At 48.6% G+C, this 21,057-nt stretch overlaps 1 protein-coding gene across 12 annotated transcripts in view; it reads left to right on the top strand.

The window, feature by feature from the left end:
* The window catches only part of HIPK1 (homeodomain interacting protein kinase 1), a 733,600-nt gene that overhangs the window by 500,528 nt on the left and 212,015 nt on the right, over window positions 1-21,057 (top strand). For all 12 annotated transcript variants that reach the window (XM_086923314.1, XM_086923313.1, XM_086923309.1 and 9 more), the window contains one exon: window positions 9,300-9,418. In XM_086923314.1, coding sequence (XP_086779440.1) covers window positions 9,300-9,418 — 119 coding nt within the window. The remainder of the gene's footprint in view (window positions 1-9,299; window positions 9,419-21,057) is intronic.

Here is a 21,057-nt window from a genome sequence, read left to right as displayed (position 1 = left end):
TGCTTCACAACCTAGGCTGCGCTATCAACGTCACCAAGTCTCATCTTCAACCCCTATAAATTCAATCTTACTTGGGAGCAATTCTCAACACACAATTAGGATTAGCCATCCCTAACCCTCCTCAAATTCAGAACTTTAAGGCAACCTTGCCCCAGTTTCAACAAACCAGACAGTCACAATAAGGAAGGTTATGCGTCTATTGGGAATGATGGCATCATGCATTTCCATAGTTCCCCAGGCAAGGCTTCATATGCATCCCCTTGAGCAATGTCTATATCGCCAGTAGTCTCAGTCATAGGGTCAATTGGAGGATCTAGTGTTGATAGACCGCCACACTCCCTGTTCTCTGCAATAGTGGAACACCAGCAACCTGTTGAAATCTCGGCCTTTTCTGGACCCTGTTCCTCACATCACTCTCACCACAGATGGAGTGGGGAGTTCACCTACAAGACCTCACCATACAAGGTCTTTGGGATGCCAGACATCAATCTCTTCACATCAGCCGCCTAGAGCTTCAGGCGATCAATTTAGCACTGAAAGCTTTCTATGCTCACCTGTCTCACAATGAGGAGGTGGTGCAGGGGGCGGGGGGGCATGGTCTTCACAACTATCACACCTGTCTCTGACTATATGGACGTGGACTCTACATCACAACATTCATGTGTTGGCGGAATACCTTCCCAGAACAGACATCAACTTTACAGACTTACTCAGCAAGATGCAGCAACAAGTCCACAAATGGGAACTTCACCCACAAGTCCTCTTGCCATACGTCTAAAAGTAGGGGTTCTCTCAGATCAACTTTTTCACCACAGTAGAAAACTTGAAAAGCCCAAACTTCGCCTCCAGGTACCCTCACACACCATCCAAGGGCAACGCACTATGGATGAGTTGGTTAGGGATGTTTGCCTACACTTTTCCTCCTCTCCCATTTCTTCCCTTCCTGGCTTGGAATCTCAGACCAACTTCTCTTCCAATGGTCCTGGTAACCCCTACATAGGCGCGTCAACCTTGGTTCTCAATACTCTTAGACCTCTATGTAGTTCCACACGAGAATCTCCCCAGCAGACCGGACCATCTCACTCAACATCAAGGGCAAATCAGGCAACCAGATCAAAAAACTCGCAACCTAGCAATTTGGCTTCTGAGGTCTTAGAGTTTGGTTACTATGACTTACCACCAGAATGAATGGATATTCTTAGGAGGTACGCAAACCCACCACATAATCCTGTTATGTAGCAAAATGAAAGCAGTTTGTTTGCTACTGGCAGTCCAAACAAATTGATTCTGAAAAGCTCCAGTGCACGGCATTGTCTACTACCTGCTTCATTTACAAAAAGCTAATTTAGCATACGCTTTCGTACGGTTACACCTCGCCTGCAGTTGCTGCCTACCTCCAAAATAAACCGGTTCTCTCACTTTTCAAAATTGCAGTCATAAAAGCTTTCAGTGAAGGACTCAAAGAATGATTCCACCAACACCCTTCTGGAACCTTGACAGTGTTCTAACCAGACTCATGGGCCCCCCTTTGAGCCCCTACACTTATGCCCCCTTCAATTTCTTTCATGGAAAGTGGCATTCTTTGTTGCCATTACCTCACTCAGGCGTATTAGTAGCTCCAAGCTTTTGTTCTATCTATCTGTAGAACATGAGCTTTCAGAAAATCTAAACAACTATTTGTTGCCTTTTCACCACCTCATAAAAAGCAATCCAATACCCATAATCGGGCATTGCCAGATAGTCAAATGTTTTCAAACTTGCTATCTTGAGGCCAAATGTTCTTTGCCTGTTCCTCCCAGAGCGCACACTACTCGCAAAAAGATAGCACCCATAGCATTTTTAGAAAGCATCCCCATAAATGTCACTTGTAAAGCAGCTGCAAGGTCCACACCACACACTTTCACCAAACACCACTGTGTGGATAGTCTAGCATGCCAACATGCCAAAGTAGGACAGGCAGTGCTACATACCCTTTTTCAAACCACTGCAAACTCAGACTTGCCACACTAGGAACCGCTTTATAGTCTGCAGAACATCTATATATACAGCCACACATGCCTTCAAACTGAATATGTTACTTATCCTGTAAGCATCTGTTTGTGGCATGTAGTGCTGTAGATTCACATGCGCCCTTCTTCCTCCCCAGACACCTGTGGTTGTTGATGTTACGTTATACATTTAACATGGTCGTGTTGCTTAAACATACTTTACACTTCTTTGACACCCGCCAGCGGTAAAACATCTAACAGTGGAGTTGATGCCTATGCACAATATCACAGAGAGGAGTCACTCGTCTTGGAGACTTAAAAGATTTGTTTGAAGAAAAACAACTTGCACAACTCCTGACCCAAGACTAGATGACAGGAGTATGCAGAGCATGTGAATTTATAGCACTGCATGCCACAAACAGATGCTTAAAGGGTAAGTAACTTATAATTTTCTATTCCTGGGGGATCTCATGCCAGCCGCTACACGGGCGCTTCGTCTTCCCCAGACGGTGACATAGCGCCAAATCCCGAAGCCCTGCGGTAAAGCAGTCCTCCCCCCACCCGCAGACCACGCACCATCCACCACGAGTGGTACGGAGAGCCTGACCGGGGGACTCACACACGCAGGTCCCAACACTGCGCATTGCGAGAGCATACCCACTCGGCTGCCTAGCTGCAAAGACCACCCACATGTCAGGGGGGACCAGGGCGAAGACTGGCACCGGAGGGGCACTAGGCAAAGGAAAAATGGTGAAGAACACAGAGACTGACCAAACTGCCTCCAAACTGGACACTATGCTGTCGGCCATGGAGCGCCTGGAAGAATCCATGCAGCTGACCCGTACGTCACTGGAGAGCAGGATCGATAAGGTGGCTGTGGACCTGACACTCCTCCGAGCGGACCACAAGAAACTGTCCGACCGCACCACGACTCTGGAACACACGATGGCGGAGACCACACCCAAGCTGGCGCAGACAGACAAGCACGTCCGCGACCTGCTCAACCGGGTGGAGTTCCTTGAGGATAGAGCGGAGGACGCGGAAGGACGGGCCAGAAGGAACAATGTGCGCATAGTAGGCCTGCCGGAACGATGGGAACGGAGAGAGACGGCGGAACACATGGAGACCTGGCTCAGAGGGCTACTACCGGAAGGCACGCTGTCACCACACTTTGTGGTGGAAAGGGCACACAGAGTACCATCCCGTCCACCCCCGGAGGGCTCCAACCCGAGACCAATGCTCATGCGGGTGTTGAACTACCGTGACCGGGACGCCATTCTCCGCGAAACGCGGAAGCTGTCGAATATACAGGTAGACAACGCCAAGGTGATGTTCTTCCCTGATTACACCATACAAGTTCAACGACGACGTCAATCGTTCCTCGCGGTGAAGCAGCGGCTCAGGCACCTGGCTCTCAAGTACTCATTGCTGTTCCCGGCACGGCTCAGAGTGGTGACACTGGACAAGACCCACTTCTTCGATACCCCAGAGGCGGCAACGGCCTGGCTGGATTCGGGAGTGGACACGAACCCCGGACCCGCACCGATGGAATAACGCCGAAACCGAGGTACACGCAGGCGGAGACAACGGCGCGCCTCGAGAGCTGGGTCGCCGGCCGTGGAAGCAGAAATCGGCCCCACCCCGGAGCAAATACAGAATGAGCAACTGGAGGCCGTCCGCATAACAGCTGAGATCAGCGGGTCACAATCACCTATCCTGATCTCCAACGCCAGCCCACGATCACGCGGGAGCGAGGACGACGATTACATGTACGGACTACCAGATGACTCGAACCCAGAGGGCCTGCCGGATGTCACGCCCCAGACATCAGATCTGATAGCATGAACAATCCTCCCCGGCCTAGCCCTGACTGGACCAATGCAACTGACATCGCGGAATAGTTAGTTCACCTCCAAGGATGGCCCGATCGGGGGTCCACATCAGCGCTCCTGGAGACCCCGGCAGTCATGAACACCCCCATCTCCGGAGCCTGTGCTCTACTCCCGAACCCCCCCATCTACCGGACTGCCGCGGAGTCGCCGTGGCACCAGGAGGAGAGCCGGAGCTGTACCACTGGAGCACCACCAAGACCATAGCTTTGGAGGGGTGGACGGGCCCCTAGAGGTGAGTGCCCCCCCCCCCCCGGGGAATAAAGGATGAGATCCCATCATGGGACCCACTATCCGAGTCCAGTGACATTGGGAACTCCGACCTGTCTGCGGACACTGCCACTGACTCCTGGTGCCCTTCTGGCCCATTGCCCGTGGAGGGGAGCCACAACGGCTCTTTTGGCGTAACGAATTACCTTGTTTTATCCAAGAGCTGTACTTAGTCATCCCCCCATTGAACTTACGGATTGATTGAGCTCGATAGAGCGTTTAAGCGACGACTTGTTTTGTTGTTGCCCTTTTGGTATTATGTTTATGTTCAAGTTCTTCATTTTGAGACTAGTGTTGGCACTGAAATGCTACAGCGTGCATCCTTGGGTCTGTGGGGGAGGGCGAGGGGAAAAAATGTTCATTGTTCGCTGCTGCTGTGCGGGTGTGGGCGGGGCGGGTTGGGGGCCGGGGGGGGGGAGGGGGGGCACGGGACGGGTTCTTGGGCGCAATGAATACTGTGATGGCTACGATTAAATTTTGTACCTGGAATGTCAGGGGCATGCACACACCCTCACGTAGATACCAGGTGTACTCCTATCTTAAAAGACATCAGATCCAGATTGCACTACTGCTGGAGACACACTTAGTTGCCGCTGAGGTGGCCACACTTCGCCGTAGGTGGAGGGGACAGATATTTGCCACAACCTTTTCAGCATTTGCGCGAGGAGCTCTTATCTGGGTTCAGCCCGCGGTTCCATTTGCACTGACACACAGCAATGTTGACACTGAGGGACGCTACGTCTTCATACAGGGCAGACTAGACGGGCAGCAGATTGTCATAGCTTCCATATACGCACCTAATGTAGAGCAGGGGAAATTCCTCACGCGATTATCGGCAGTAATTGCGCCTTGGCCAGACGTACCCCTGATGATGGGCGGGGATTACAACTGCGTGTTAGATGCCTCCCTTGACCGCTCGTCCCCCCCAGCGGCAATCGCCCCAGTGCAGGCTGACTCCAGGGCCCTACTTGACTGGGCAACACAGTGGAACTTAAAAGATGCCTGGCGCGTCAGAAACCCCACCGCCCGGGTGTATTCCTACTACTCGGGAGCCCACTCACTGCATGTCAGGTTGGATAGATACATGATGTCCCGTGACCTGATCCCCTCCGTGACAGACACGGACTACCTAGGACGGACGCACTCGGACCATAACCCGCACACGCTGGTATATGGATGGAGGCGCCCACATCCGCCTATACCTACATGGCGCTTGCAACCGGACCTCCTACTTGACACCCCATTCCGAGAGGAGATCTCCGGGAAGATCATACAGTATTTTGAGGACAAAAATGACTCGACCTCCTCCCCGAGAACCGAGTGGGACGCCTTCAAGGCGGTGACCCGGGGAAGCTGCCTCGGTGTGCAAGCGGGCCTACGTGGACAGGTGGAGAGAGATCTGATACGGGCGGAAGAGGCACTACTGGATAAAGAACGGGAGGCAGCGGGGGGCGATGATTCCCGACTGATCTCGGCCAGGGCGGACCACGCTGTTTTGATGAAGCGCCTAAAGAATATTAACTTCGCAGCACACTCCGCGCGCACCCACAACGCAGGTGACAAACCCGGCAGGTTACTGTCGTGGTTGGTACGACAAGACACACAATCCGCATCAGTCCTGTCGATCCGCACAGCCCAGGGCGTTGAAGTCTACACCCAGAAACAGATCCATGAAGCGTTCACATCGCATTACAAGTCCCTGTACAGCTCACGGCTGCGGGCCACAGTGGTGGAGATCACGGACTATCTAGCGACACTGCAGCTCCCGACAGCTACTGCCGCCCAACAAGCGGAGCTGGGCGCTACGCTCACCGGTGAGGAACTGCGGGAGGTGATTTTCTCCCTCTCCAATTGCAAGGCACCGGGCCCTGACGGACTCCCGGCAGAGTTCTATAAAGCCTACTCACTGGTGTTAATACCGGAACTGCTGAGAGTGTATAAGGCGGCGTCGGAAGACGCTGAACTCCCGGCGTCCCTGAACGAAGCTAACGTGGTCTCCCTGCTGAAACCGGGTAGAGAAGCGAACGAACTCAGCTCATACAGGCCGTTAGCACTCCTCAACACCGATTACAAAATATTAGCAGCGGCACTGGCCCGGAGACTTGCACCACTAGTCCCCACTCTGGTACACTCTGATCAGAATGGCTTCGTACCCACCCGGAGCACGTCCTACAATCTACGCCGCTTTTTCAGGGTCCAACGATATGCAACCCCAACCTGGCCACGCTCAGGATGCATCGTGCTTGATCTGGAAAAAGCGTTCGACTCGGTGGAATGGCCATATCTCATCCGAGTCCTCGAAGTACGAGCTGGGTGATGCCTACGTGCAGATGGTGGGACTCCTCTATCGAGCGCCCGAGGTCCGGGTCCGGACTGGACGGTTGTTCTCCAACAGGATCCGCATCGGGAGAGGTACCAGACAGGGCTGCCCCCTCTCCCCTCTATTATTCGCCTTAGCGATAGAGCCGTTGGCGGAAATGCTCCGCACTTCCGGAGACGCCTGGGGCATCCCGCTAGCGGATGGCATACACTCGGTGTCTCTGTATGCCGACGATTTATTGTTATATATCAGAGACCTCACATGCATACCAACGGCGATCACAGACATCTTTCGGACATTTGGAGACATGTCGGGACTCCACGTTAACTGGGCCAAATCGGGAGCCTATGCATTCGATGGCGAGATGCCACAGTGTGATGTGCGCATGATGGGGGAGACGCTCCGATGGCACCCGACGGTATTTAGGTACCTAGGGATCTTAATATATCGAGACCCCGTGGATCTCCTGGAGGGCAACCTAGTGAGAGCCATATCCTCGCTCACGGCCCAGGTCACGTTCTGGAACTCCCTCCCACTGAATGTACCGGCCAGAGTGGCACTAACCAAGATGATAATGCTTCCCCGGCTCCTCTATTATTATACTAACCTGCCAGTGTATGTGCCGGTGCGCATATTTAAGGGATTGGAAACCCTCACCAGACGCCTCATCTGGAATAAGGGGAGACCCCGGGTAGCACTGAAGACCCTGTACGCAGCCACAGACGCTGGAGGCTTGGCGGTTCCCAATCAGGAGCTCTATTACTTAGCAGCACAGCTGCAATGGGTCGCTTACTGGCTGAGCGGTAAGAACCTGATGGACACGGCCACAGCCGACACCACCCTGTCTCCCGTACAGGTGCTAACGCTCTTCCACCCCCTAACACAGGGCCGGCCCCCTGCGCAGGTCCATGTGGCGGTAGCAAAGCGGTGCTTCGTACGGAGCCTCAGACTACGGTGCCCTATGCTCCGAACCTACCCCTACTGGGGACTCCCTTAGGCGCTGGCGCACTGTCCTCGACCGAGCTGCGCAGCTGGACTGCGGCAGGCTTGGACGACTTGGGCGGCCTGTATAGCGACGGAGAGCTGTTGCCCTTCGAGGCCTTGGCCGCGGACACAGAACTGCCAGTGGGTCAATTTCTGGCGCACGCCAGACTCCTCCATGAGCTGACGAAGGCATGGGGTGACATCAGCCACGAGCCGTCCGCTCACCTACTCATCCAGTACCTACATGTGATGGGCGATGGATCCCACATTGTGCATTGACTTGCACAAGCACTACACAGTCATACGCAATTTTCCTCTCAGAGACTGAGGGAAAAATGGGCGACCGACCGAGGCACGGACTGGACGGACAAACAGTGGGCCGCTATATTAGCGGGCGCCAGAGTTATTCCCCGCAACCCGCGATTCAAGATCATCCAATATTACATCATTCACCGCGCATATCTATCTCCGGACAAACTGAATCGCTACTTCGGACTCGCTTCGTCGGCGTGTCCCAGATGCGGCCTTCTGGACTCGGACTTCCTGCATGCACTCTGGAGTTGCGCCCACCTCACCTCGTACTGGTCGGCGGTCACGGACATGTTGACGGCGGCCACAGGCGATACCCTCCCCAAGACGTGGGAAGTGTGCCTATTGGGACTCTACAAGAGAACCAAGCAGACCAAACTACGTGCGCGTTTTTGGGACTTAGGCCTCATTACGGCCAAGCGCCTTATCACAAAACGATGGAAAAGCGCTGCCCCGCCGCGCCCTGCGGACTGGCGTCGCTCTCTTGGCAACTGGGCTTGTGCGGAGAGTGTGTCTTTACACAGGGAGGAGACCGCTGGCCTACGGAAGTACCCGATCGCCCAGGACTGGGATGCTGCCCTGATCGCATATCACCGAGCGTGCGCCCAGGCCGGCATAGAGTACCGTCCCGACACAGAATAGAGGGGGCACAGTTGATTGCTGCTCACACTTGGCACAGGCTCCCCCGCCCCACCCCCCCCCCCCCCCCGGCCCCCCCCCCCCCCACCTCTTCCCCCGACAACTGAGGCCTTACACAACGGAGATGTCCCCTACCACTCTCCCCACCGCCTTCCCCCCCCCCCCCCCCCCCCCACCCCCCACCCCCCCGCCTTGCAGCCGCAGCGACACCGCATCCTCAACTGCCCCCGCCCCTGCACGACCCACACAGGATGCACCACAAACAGCTAGGGTTCCAGATACACTACTACCAACGCAAACACTAGTCCAACAGTTATTGAAATGTTTCTCCCTCCCCCTCTTATTTTACTACCCAGTTATACCTTTTGGTTGACACAGAGACTGTTCATACTGTACTCATGATGATGCTCGATCCCCCTTCCCCGTTTACATTTCACATAATGCTGACTGGATGCATCCATGACCAGGAAGCGGGCACCCAGCGACCCATACGACAACGGAGGGTATGATACTGCCTCTACCCGCTGCTGTACTAATCAGGGAACTCAACTTCAAACAATAACTGTTGGCTTTCGTGACCACGCTGGTCCTTTTGCAGTGCTACGAACAGCGAGCACTGCAGCCTGAGACATTTCCTGGCACCGTCACTTATGTACTAATGCACCTCCACTAGCTACTGTTTACTTTCACTCCTGTATAACTGACATGTCAACATGTGCTATTTGCTGAGTACCGTTTGTAGTAATACTTCATTGTTATGACATTGTATGAATAATTACTGGCTTATCTGTGAAACTAAAGTTTGGGACCGTTGGTCTTAAAAAACAAAAACTTATAATTTTCTATTATGGATGACACTTTGGTGCAGACTGTCCTTCAAATGATTTTCTTTTTCTTCAGGGCTCCAGGCGACCACAAAGCATTCTGGTTTCCCGGTAAGAATGGACAACACTGTCCCTATGGTTCCGCAAGCACCTGCTGCACAACCGCTACAGATTCAGTCAGGGGTTCTGACGCAGGTAAAATATGTTGATGGGAGAATGTTGTATGGGGAGTATTTCTTTGTCTTGTGTTTGCTGAAGTACTTTAATGGCCAGTGGCCATGAAGGCAGTGCCCCTTTGAGACGTTGCAGCATAAATCATTTAGATGCATGGTTTAACGTTTAAAGATTTATTTAAAGTTGGAAAAAATACCCTAAAATATGGCATCTGTGCTGACATGTTTAATGCGGTTTAGAACAGAAACTGCAATGTCTTAATTGCATGATCTAAATGTGAAGCTAAATATAAAAAATGTTGGTAGACATTGAAAAGTATACATCCTGCAGTTGGTTCACTAGTAGTGCAAGTGTTTTTGCAAATAAGCTACTCATTCTGTAAAATCATGAACCTGCTTTTGCCTGCAGTTTGGAAATTCAAGCAATATGAAGGCTTCATTGGTCAGAAGACAAGTTGTCATAGATGGTTGCTTGCTCAGTATCTTTGGTGGCTGGTCTTGTAAAGGTTGTTTGTAATGCTACTCATGCTGAACTGTATATTCAAAAACAGCCCTAAAATGAAAATTGTAAGTGTGTTGTCACTTTCTGAACTGTAATATTTTCTGGGAGCTGTGCAAACACTTCCGGTCTGTTGGATACTTCGACCTTCAGATTACTCGCCTCTTCAATCCCCTCCTGGCACCAGACAGGATCTGAAAAGTTGAAATGGCTCTCCTTTGCCGCTAGGTGGCATCTCAGCTACAACTCTCGTCCAGGATCCACCCTGCATAGCACATCATGCAACTGTATGGTGCGCCACCTGGCACACTTATGTCAGTTCCTTGTTCCTGCACCCTTCAACCCGGATCTGGAGTTGTTCTACTCTGAACATTTTCCTGCATTTGTTTTCAAAAGCAGGCTCTTTTAGGGATGTCCCCTCTTTAAATTTTAGGATTTGAGATTTGTCAGTCCTGCAGTAGATTAATGTCTATCTCTTATGCACACAACTGCTGTGTTTGTGCATTGGTCCCAAGTCATGTAAGAAGTGTACTGCATGGATGCAAAGGATTTAAAAGAGTACGAGATCAAGCTCTATGGTTCGGTATTCAGTTAAATGCTAAGGAAACGAGCATCGTACAAGTTGCCACGCCAGGTCACGCTTGACTAATAAATCCTCAAAGCGAGCCTCCTCCAGAGGAAAAGAAAAATCCATCAAGAAGCACAAAAGACCTAATAGTAGATTCTCTTCGGCTTCCCGTTGTCATTCCCATTACAGATGTAGGTCATCCAGTCAGTGGTCTCACTCCTCAACCCTGGTCTTGACGCGGACACTTTATTTGGTGCAGATTCTATTGGTTCTGGATTTGGCCGTGGTGCTGTCACTGGATTCAGAGTCCATCACTCCTCTTCTGGAGTTTCCATCCCTGGCGCTGACCTAGCACAGAGCCTGGCTTTCAATCAGGGGATGCCGGCCCTCTTCTGCTCCATTCTGGTTCCCTTGGGAGCTGCCTATTTCCCAAAAAACTGTAGGGGACCCTAACCAACCTTTTACCAGTGGATATATTCCCCATTGCAGGCTGAGCTCGCTCCAGCACTTCTGATTCTGCTTTTTCGATACTGGCTGACCCTCTTCCACTGTAAAAGGTCTTCCTGTATGTGTCTTTTACACCACCGGCACTAACCTAGGAACCTCTGCAGGATTTAGGAAACTTTCCGAAGACTGTTCTGATCAATTGTGCAAGTAGAGCTTAGCAACTGATGAAGGAAGAGTTTCCTTATATGCTTTTTGCCTTGGAGTGAATACTTTTGTAGACTTAGATAGCACTTTGAGTTTAATTCGGACTCGTTTCTGATGCCAAGCATTGCTGAACATAGCAATGATGATAGCAGTACGGTATCCCCTTATGCTGTCCCCCACTGAGATGATTGTTGGTTGACTATATGAACCTAAAGAGCACTAGTGACCTTGACACCTCCCTGGAGATGGATTAGGAATGCCTTTTGGGGCCTTCATCTGAGGAAGCAACCTCATGTTCGAGGCATGTGAGCTGTAGATCATATGCGTTAGCATAGATCGCCATCTGATGTTAGACCCGGATGATTGCACTTTGTTTTTCTTCGAAGAAGTCTTTGTAGTCACGAGGTAGGTGACTCCTCTTTTTGGTGATAGTGTGCATGGGCATTGACTCGATCCTTAGATAGTTTTTTCCGCCATCGGGTTCGGATGTGTATTGCTGCGCTCGGGTTCGGTATCGTTTTCGAATCCCTTCAACGCGCACTCCTTTACCCTCAACGGTATTGTGTTTCGATCGCGGTTTCCCACTCGGCACGCATCGTAGAATTTGTAAAACCTTCGATCGGGAACTTTAAATACCGGTCCACCTGTGTCAACTATTCTAGCAGTCGATGGAACAGACTCCATTTAAACTATGTCCCGGTTGTCATGCTAAGTTCCCATGCACCGACCTGCACCAGGTCTGGAACCTGTGCTTATCCCCGGAACACAATGAGAAGGACTGCGAAGCGTGTTGATCGTTACGATCAAAAAAGACTCTTCGTGATTGTCTGGCTCGTCGCCACGAAATGCAAAGAGACAGTGGCTCTGTATCGGACATCTTTGGAGAAGATTCAGAGGTTCCCCGTACAGACGTAGAGGCCGAAGAAGAAGAACCGATCTCCGTCTCCAAAGACGACTCTGACATGGTGGAAGACCAGAACCTCACCCTGGGTCACATACCAGGAGTATAAATACCCATGTGACCATACAACCCAAAAAGACTAAGGCTCCAGCATCACCCCCGCACTCGAGCTCCGGTCGACACCGAAAAAAAGATTCAAATTCCCTGCCCTCCAGCCCGGCTATGAAATATAAGGACACGCCTTCCGGCTCGAGCCGGCCCCATTCTGGTACCGAAACATCACTTTTGGCACCGAAGCATAAGCCTCCTCATGTACCACCCCCTACATCGCCGGCACAGAAGTCACCTTCGGCACCAAAGGCCTCTGAGCCAAAAATGCTCCGAAGTCAAGATTGTCCATGCTAAAATCCTTGGAATCTAAAAGCTCGGAGCCGTTAACCGCCCCACCGAAACACTCAGAGCCGAAACATCCAGCTCCGAAAGATTCAGGTTCTAAACATACAAAAAGGAAGCATTCGGATTTAAGACCTTCGGCGCACAAAGACCCTCCTAAATCTTCCACGCTGAAACACATTCCTAAGGAGAAAGACACTCCTTCCAAGGAACTTCCATCCGAAGATACAGTTTTGGACCCAAAACATAAATGAAACCGTATCGATCCCAAAACTGGATAACTTACAGCCACTCTTCCAAAAAACAGAAGTTAAATCTCTGAGGACATGGGTACTAACCCTTCTACCCTTTACATACCTTATTCTCCTCCACCTAACCCACATCTACTAATCACACCATCAAATTCACCACCACCCCCATTTTCAACTGATCCACAGGATGATGTTTATGGGGACGGCGATGGGGACGAGGATCTGGACATACCACAGGACATTCCCCATGACACTGATCCATGGTAAGATTACAATAAAGACCCGGATCACAATAATGACCCTGACCTGTATCCCTCCAGACCCTCCCCACCTGATGATAATATAGGCTTTGTTCAGCTTATTAACAGGGCTGCTCAATACCACAGTGGTGGAGCTACACTCCTTCCCACTACAGGAGGATTTTCTTGTGCAGACATTCACGCATTCATAGTTTAATTCCTGGAGTGCTTTAATCAAGGATGTGCCATGTCCCAATCCTTGGGACTGGTTTCCATTGCTTTCTGGTTCCAACAGCTCCCTCATGACCCCTCAGGTCATCATCAGATTTCCTGATGAGCATCACAAATGTAAAGAAATCAAGACGGAGGGGAGATCCTTCTCCCACCAGGTCCCAAAACTCTGGAACTCAATGACCACGGAATTGAGACTGGTCAAAAATGAACAGTGTTTAAGAAAAAAAGTCAATACCTGGTTGTTCCCATGAGTCCTCACCAACTGACTGCTTCTCTCGGTAGCACTGGGAAGCCCTTGGGTAGCCATGCGCTTTATAAATCCCATAAACAAACATAAACAGCAGTACCGCAAGTTCAGGGAGTTCTTCTGAGGTCTTCTGATTTGGCAGGGTCAGCCCTTACAGCCTGTGCAGCAGCCCAACAGGCTGTTACAGAGATTATGGGGATGTAGCAGTTCAAGAGGTTATCATGAGCAACCCTTTCTGCAAAACTACCTGAATCTGTCCATGGAAGGGAGATGGTGTTGACACCGCCACTTGACACCGGTGGTTCCTACAATTTGTGGAGTAAGGCAATGCCTTCCAGTAGTTTCCAACTTTTGTCTCCCTGCTCTCTCATGCCTTCTGTGAACTCAGACAACCATGTTCACATTCTGCAGAAAAAGATTCTGACGCTTTTCAAAAAGGGTGCTATGTAGTTCAGTTCAGAGATGAGATGGGACAAGACGGCTGTTAAAGTTATTTTATTGTTCCCAGGAAATGCGGGAGGTTTTTTCCATTTGGAAAAGTTCAAGAGTTTTCTCTGGTGCATGTTTTGTTGGGTTTGGAGCAGGGAGATGGGATAGTGTCTCTCGACTTAGAGGACAAATATTTTCATTTAAAGATTCTGTGGTTACTTTAGCAGCTTCTGTGTTTTGAGGTAGGTTGGACCCAATATCAATTTGAGGTCCTTCCATTTGGTTTAGCATCTGCACCTATAATCTGAACGAAAGTGACTTTGGTGGTTGCAGCTCATCTTCACAGGTTGGGATCTCTGTGTTCCCATACTATGGTGACTGGTTGCTGAATACAAGCTTGCTGCAGCTAGTGTCTGAACAAGACACCATCTTACTGTTCTTCGACCTGCAGGATTTACATAAACTTCTCACACCTTCAGTTCTCATAGTGTCCACTCTTCATGAGTGTGGAGCTGGACACTTTCTTCCTGCCCCCTACTGTTTTTGCAGCATTCAGGCTATGATTTTGATGTTTCTGAATGGAGCTCTTCTTTGAACCTGAGAATCCAGTGCCTTTTGTGCATGTTTACCACCTGTATCTTTCTCGTTTCTTGTGTTCTGTGGCTGAGTGCACACCAGTGGGGCCTATGCTTCTAGTGGTTTCAGCACTAGGGAGAACTCACAGACCGCATTCAAATCTTTCGAGCGGCAACCCTGCACCTGCAGTGGTGGCTATTAACGGGCCAACTCAAATACAGGAAGCCTTTCTGCCCTCCAGCAGTGGCCACATTAATGACAGATTCTTCTTTTCTTGGTGCACTGGGGCATCAGAAGCCTTTGCTCTCCTTTGGAGCAGAAGTCTTATTAACCTGCTCGAGTTTCATGCGACCTGCCTAGCCTTTAACATGTGGGCTCACATCACCGGTGTCTGGATGGGCTGAAGGTATAATCTTGGGCTATGGCCTGTAATATCTGAGTAGTTGTGAACCATCTAAAGGGCTCCCTATTGATTCAAAAGGTGAGGCATCTACAGGTAGAAGTATCCATCAGATCAACAAGCTACTTAGCTTTGGTAATGGCCTTTCTTGTAGATACTCTGCCTGCAGATTCTTCACTAATCATGCACATGTCCTTGTCATGAGGAATGATCATGTGACTGCTAATAGGATTCTAAGTTAGTTTTGGTACACTGTAGTTCAGTCCGCTCATCACCCTCATCTCCACCACTGAGGGCATGGGAAAAAGGTTGATCAACTCCAGCTGTGTGATGGCGGATCCTGGAGCCTAGGCACCACATACAGGTACCTGAGAGCTATTTCAATTTTCCAGATTACTGGCGCCTTGAAGGGATTTAAGAGGTGAGTAATCTGCAGGTAGAGTATTCATAAGAAGAATCATATAAAAAGGTAAGTAATGTGGTTGTTTGTGAGCTTGCATAACTTTCTTTTCCCCTCATTAGAGGTTGGACATTTTTGTTTACCATATTTTGTTAGAGTTCCTTCTCGCGTTGGTTACAAAAGGGCACCCTGTCTCAGGTCCTAACCCTTAATATATTAAATTATTATAGAAAAGTTTATTGTGATTTTAAATGTGTTTAATATAGGATAGTCCTTCATTGAATGTATGTATAAATTAGGAATATATTTGAGGGGGAAAAATTCTACATTGTGTATACAGTGAAACCCTATTAGCCTGTAGATCACCCTGTCCTCCCTTTATGCCCCTTCTCCCCACTCAGATTGAGGGCTATGTAACAATATGTAAAACTGAGAACTACTGGAGGTATGCAAAAATTCAGACTGGTCTCCCACATAGCTTAATTAAAGTAAATTAAATTAGTGTTTCCCTGCAAAAGTAGTTTCTTAGAAACTAACAGGATTGCTTTCCTTGCATTTGATTTGTCTAAAAGATGCTGGCAGACTTAATCCAACAAGTTCAGTTGAAGCCCTAATTCAGAAATTTACAAGTAAAACTTGCATGTTTAGTCCTCTCTGTTTCTGGTTTATGTGAAGCTCGAACCGCACATGTTTTCCGATCTTTACCATGCTCTACCCTACTCAGAGTTCCCCTTCAAAGCAACCATTTCTCTTGACTATCCAGGTCATTTATTTGAGTGCAGTTAGAGAGCGCTATGCAAACTTTCTGGAAATTAATACTTTTCTTTGCCCAAAGACAGCAGGAATATGCACACAACTTAGTGGCACGAATGTCCGCCTTTCCTTGCTCCCAAAACTACATGGAACAAAATTTGCGAGATGATTCCTTTTATAGTCGTAGCTGACTGTAGACATTTGGATGTTTATTCCAATCGATAACACCTCAGTACTTGTACCTTGTGAAATTGCAGAACGTAAAGCCACAAATGGAACATACTCTATCTTGGGAACTGAATTGAATTTTTCCTGTGCCCTTTTTTAGGTCTCGCCCTAATAATCGCGCAAGTAATAATAGGGAGGAGAGTACAGAGGCTCAACCAAGCTCTGAAACCATCGCGGATTTCGTCGAGTGCATGTGCTCGTGCACGCGCTTGCCCGAGCTTCCTGCCTCCGAGAGCTTGGCTTCACTTCAAAGGGATCCGCTCCCCCGCCCCCTGCTTCACACTTTTCACGGCTGCTAGGCCGTGTCTCGCATTTCTCCTCCCTCCCTCCCCACAGCAATGCCAAGAGCTTGTCTCATTAGTCTCCCAGCGGCCGGCACAGGCTTACTTTCCCCTCTACTGCCTTAGTATCATCTTTATTATATTAGCAGCATATACACGGGCTCTGTTGCTTCTGACGTTACTATCCTGTATTAGTCTCCCAGCGGCCGGCACAGGCTTACTTTCCCCTCTACTGCCATAGTATCATCTTTATTATATTAGCAGCATATACACGGGCTCTGTTGCTTCCGACGTTACTATCCCGCTTTTCACGGCCGCCAGGCAGTGTCTCGCATTTCTCCCCAGCCAAAAGCTTGTCTCATATACACGGGCTCTGTTGCTTCCGACATTACTATCCCGCTTTCCCCTCTACTGCCTTAGTATCATCTTTATTATATTAGCAGCATATACAATGGCTCTGTTGCTTCCGACGTTACTATCCCGCAAGCCGCATCCCTTTTCAGTTACCCGCTGCATGTCCCTATATGTGCACAGCTCATTAAGGCGCTACCGTCCTGCCAGCCGCATATGCTTCGGTCAGCCGCATGGACCAATTTGTGCACAGTTCGCTCTCGTGCACACCCTTACCTGCAGCATCTCCTGCCCCATTTCTGCTTCTCCGGTACTCGTACTCACCGCAGACCCCTTTTCACACGGCTCACACCCCTGCATTCAGGTTACCATGCCATTCCCCATCTTTCCCCCAGTGTTTTTACAGGCTTACTTTCCCCTCTACTACCTTAGTATCATCTTTATTATATTAGCAGCATATACACAGGCTCTGTTGCTTCCGACGTTTCTATACCACCAGCCGCATCCGTTTTCAGTTACCCCCGCATGTCCCTAAATGTGCACAGCTGATTCCGGCGCTACCGTCCTGACAGCCGCATATGCTTCGTTCAGCCACATGGACCAATTTGTGCACAGTTCACTCTCGTGCACACCATTACCCGCAGCATCTCCTGCCCCATTTCTGCTTCTCCGGTACTCTTGCTCACCGCAGACCCACTTCACACGGCTCACACCCCTGCATTGAGGTTACCATGCCATTCCCCATCTTTCCCCCAGTGTTTTTTGTGCAGTACGCGTGCACCCATTGGAATCTTGGCCTTTGGCCCGTTTTTAGGTCGAGGTTAGAGCAGCTTACTTGACTTTTTGTAAAGGGTAAAAAAAAGTGCTTCCTACCAGAGTTTAGCTGGCCTGAAGCTTGAGTGCATGTGTGCGTGCACGCGTCGCCATCTGGCTCCTCCATCACAGGTCATTAAGTTGCTTTCCGATAGCTTTCACTTTCGTGGCTTCAATTGTTGTTCACGATTCAGCAGTGTTTCTGTTTACATTTGTTCCGTTTTACATACCCAGAATGAGGGTAGCCAAAATTGTCGAGTCAGTAAGGAAGAATGTATTTAGTTTAGGTCCCTTTAGCTTGCAATATGTTTAAGCATTTTGTCTTTGCTCTTCAAGGTCAAACATGCTCTTACAGTTAAATATATTCTTTTAAAATCTAAAAGGGTCCCCTGTACCGACTTCAAATTTCTTAATGACCTCGGAGGTGAAAAAAAAACCAGATCTTTTTATTAGACTTAGCAGGACCGGCATCAAGGACTAACTAAATTAAGGTAATACTGGCATCATTAAGTACTGAATCCGTGAAAGTGGCTCTCATGATACGGTATTCACACGTTTTAAGTTTGGTATATTTAAATAATTAACGTGACTGGTTCCCCGAGCTCTGGCTTTCACCAGCGGAAATCCTTCCTACTAGCCACCCGCATCTTTTTCTCCCCTATTCAGTATTCAATTATTGGAAACAGATCTATGCATATGAGTAAGTCGTTGCAAAACGTGCACAGAGCACATCAAAACTCACGTCTGTAAAGACGTCAGTAAAGGTCAATAGAAAGATCTATGAAAGGCCGATGGGCAAAGGCTTTCATCGCGGCAGGGATAATGCCGATATTCATCCTCCCAAGAACACTGAAATAAACATCGGGTCAATTAAGTAGAAGTCCTTCTGTTCCCAAAATTGTTAACAAGCTTGGCACGCTGGATGGACATACTACTGCTCTTATTGAATAGGTCTGCAGTTGTCCTGCTTATTTAATTGTCCCTCAGTTTTACCTAGCCTCAGTTTCTTCTACATTTAAGCTCATTCAGACACCGAACCCTATAGTGTGCCGGTCCAGCTAAAAGTCGCGACAGCAGAATGGGAATCATACACCCTTTGCACGCCGACATTTGCTCCCCGAGCCGCCTGCCTCCGAGAGCTTCACTTCAAAGGGATCCGCTCCCCCGCCCCCTGCTTCACACTTTTCACGGCCGCCAGGCTGTCTCTCGCAGTATTGTTTTAGACACGAAAGACTGCATTCATAGTACCAGGAGGTTTATTTGGGTATCGAGGTATTTTTTTCAAGCATGCATGAAAACCATCTTTTGGCCACTCAAAAGTATTAATTCCTTGTTGTGAGGTTTTCCTACTTTCCAGTAGTACCTCTCCCACATAGTACCCATCCTCGCACCACCAAAGCTAGGGCAGCATCTGCTTGTCTAGGAGCATTCTTTCTTTTGATGGAGAGCATATGGGTTATCTTGAAGCGCTACTCTGCATGCCAGTTGGTATTTCGCTGTGCTGCAGGCATCTATAAGTAGCCCGATGTCAAGTAGCAGAGCGTATTTAACATTCCTGTAGTTAGTGTGAAGTTGACAGCAATATTTGATAATTGCTTCTTAAATAACACTTTCTTTGACATAGTTCGCATTGGCTAACGTATGCTCAACACACAATCTCCATTGAAGGGAAGTTCTATTTAAGGTGCAAACTAGGCACATGTAAGTGAATAAGTTGGGCCATATTCAGAGTGTTTACTTTATAATGGGCGTGGTTTGTGCTGTGGAGCTGCGTCCTAGACTATACTCCCAGGGTTACTTATCACTATTTAGGAATGTGAGATTTACCCTCCCACATGAAGGATTCCAAGTCCTATTTAGGGTTGGAATGTTCTTGGGCTAACAGTTCTTCATTTTAATATCGTTTCCTCTCTGAGCTTCTGGAATGTTTGACACAGCCGAACCTTTCATTTGAAGAACAAGCTCGAAGCAGAGGAGGCAGAACTTCAAAGGTTGTTCAAAGGACGGCTACTGAAGGGAATCCCGGTCGCTTACCGTGCACAGTTCATGATGGGCATCTTTTGGATTGGCTCCAAAATATGAAAACATATTTTGTTTATGGTGTTTACCTAATTGCCTAACTAGAAAATGAGAGATGAGTTCGGTTCATTTATTCAAGTTTAGCTTAACTACATTTTTCGAAAATGTCTTCGTACTCCTCAGTTCTAAAAGAATGCTGAAAAATTAATTGCAACACTTGAGGTTAGGTGCAACAGAAGGAGATCGAGATGACCCAAATTAGGTTTGAATACAGCGAAATGATTTATTCTGTCTAGAGCATATTCCATAAAGTACATTTCTTTATTATAGTTAACAAACCTGGACAGCAGCCTGAAACTTGTTTTTCATCTTTGCTCATAAGACTACCAAGACCGCTGAAGAGACTGCTCTTTCGAATTGGTACAGGTTACTCTTTGGAGATGAGGTCTCATACCATTCCTTGCTGTGTCGCACTGTAGGATATTCTTCTGTACTTAGCTAAGCACCAAGAAACAGGAACAGCTTTGCCTCTAATCGGTATCAAAGCAAATTTTCTGTTTATCAGGGAGCTTTGTAAAGTGTTGTTTATAGCACCGAAGTTGCTTCGAAGCACTAATGTTTTACCAGGTGAAGTACAAAAATAGTATTGGCTGTGTTAGTCTAGTGAGTAAATTCACAAATCAAATATTCTTTGCTTCAACGCCAAAGAGTGCCAGTGATTTCCGTGCTCGGCAGAAAAATTCTGATTTCACATTTGTCGTCAAGTCCAAAACGAGTGGTTCTGATATGGACTCTTCTTTCCAAAACTTGGGAACCTTGACCCTCAGGCCCGGTTATACTGCAGCTAAATTATCAAATGGCAAAACATTTTTAAAAAAATGTATTCTACAACATCAGAGCTTTTTGAGTATCTTTCCCCCACTCTAGAATTTAGTCCTTGAATATTGATAACTAATCTTGTCCTGCAGAACAATGTTTTGTTAGTTAATAGCACATTATCCGACAAGTCCCTTTTTATGTCTCCCGTAAAACAGCACAGGCGCTTGTCAATTGTAAGACAGATTGTCATTTTACAGTGGTCTTAGAGCCCCTGTCCATTGCTTGCCTTTGGCTGGCCTCATTGTCACACTCATGTTCTTGTTTCTTAATTGTTAGCTTCCGTAGGCTTGCTTTCTTTGTGTGTGTGTTCCTTCCCGAACATGGACACATTACTTGAGTTCATCCATTGGTCATTTCTCAGGTGCTATGGTGCTATTTATTTTGTTCAAGCAGTATACAAGAGTGCATTTGTTTTCCAACAGTCATATACTCCGCCTTCTTCCATGTTACTCTTTCTCCCTCCGTCCCAGGTGCCATTCTTGCTTTCTTCCTACCTTCCCTTACCATTCTTGTTTTTCCATTTACCCCCCTTTGTCCCCAACCCTGCCC

The sequence above is a fragment of the Lissotriton vulgaris genome, chromosome 5, assembly GCF_964263255.1.
Source record: "Lissotriton vulgaris chromosome 5, aLisVul1.2, whole genome shotgun sequence".
Taxonomy (NCBI): domain Eukaryota; kingdom Metazoa; phylum Chordata; class Amphibia; order Caudata; family Salamandridae; genus Lissotriton; species Lissotriton vulgaris.
Note: the sequence above shows the minus strand (reverse complement) of the source record. Positions and strands in the feature narration are given on the sequence as shown.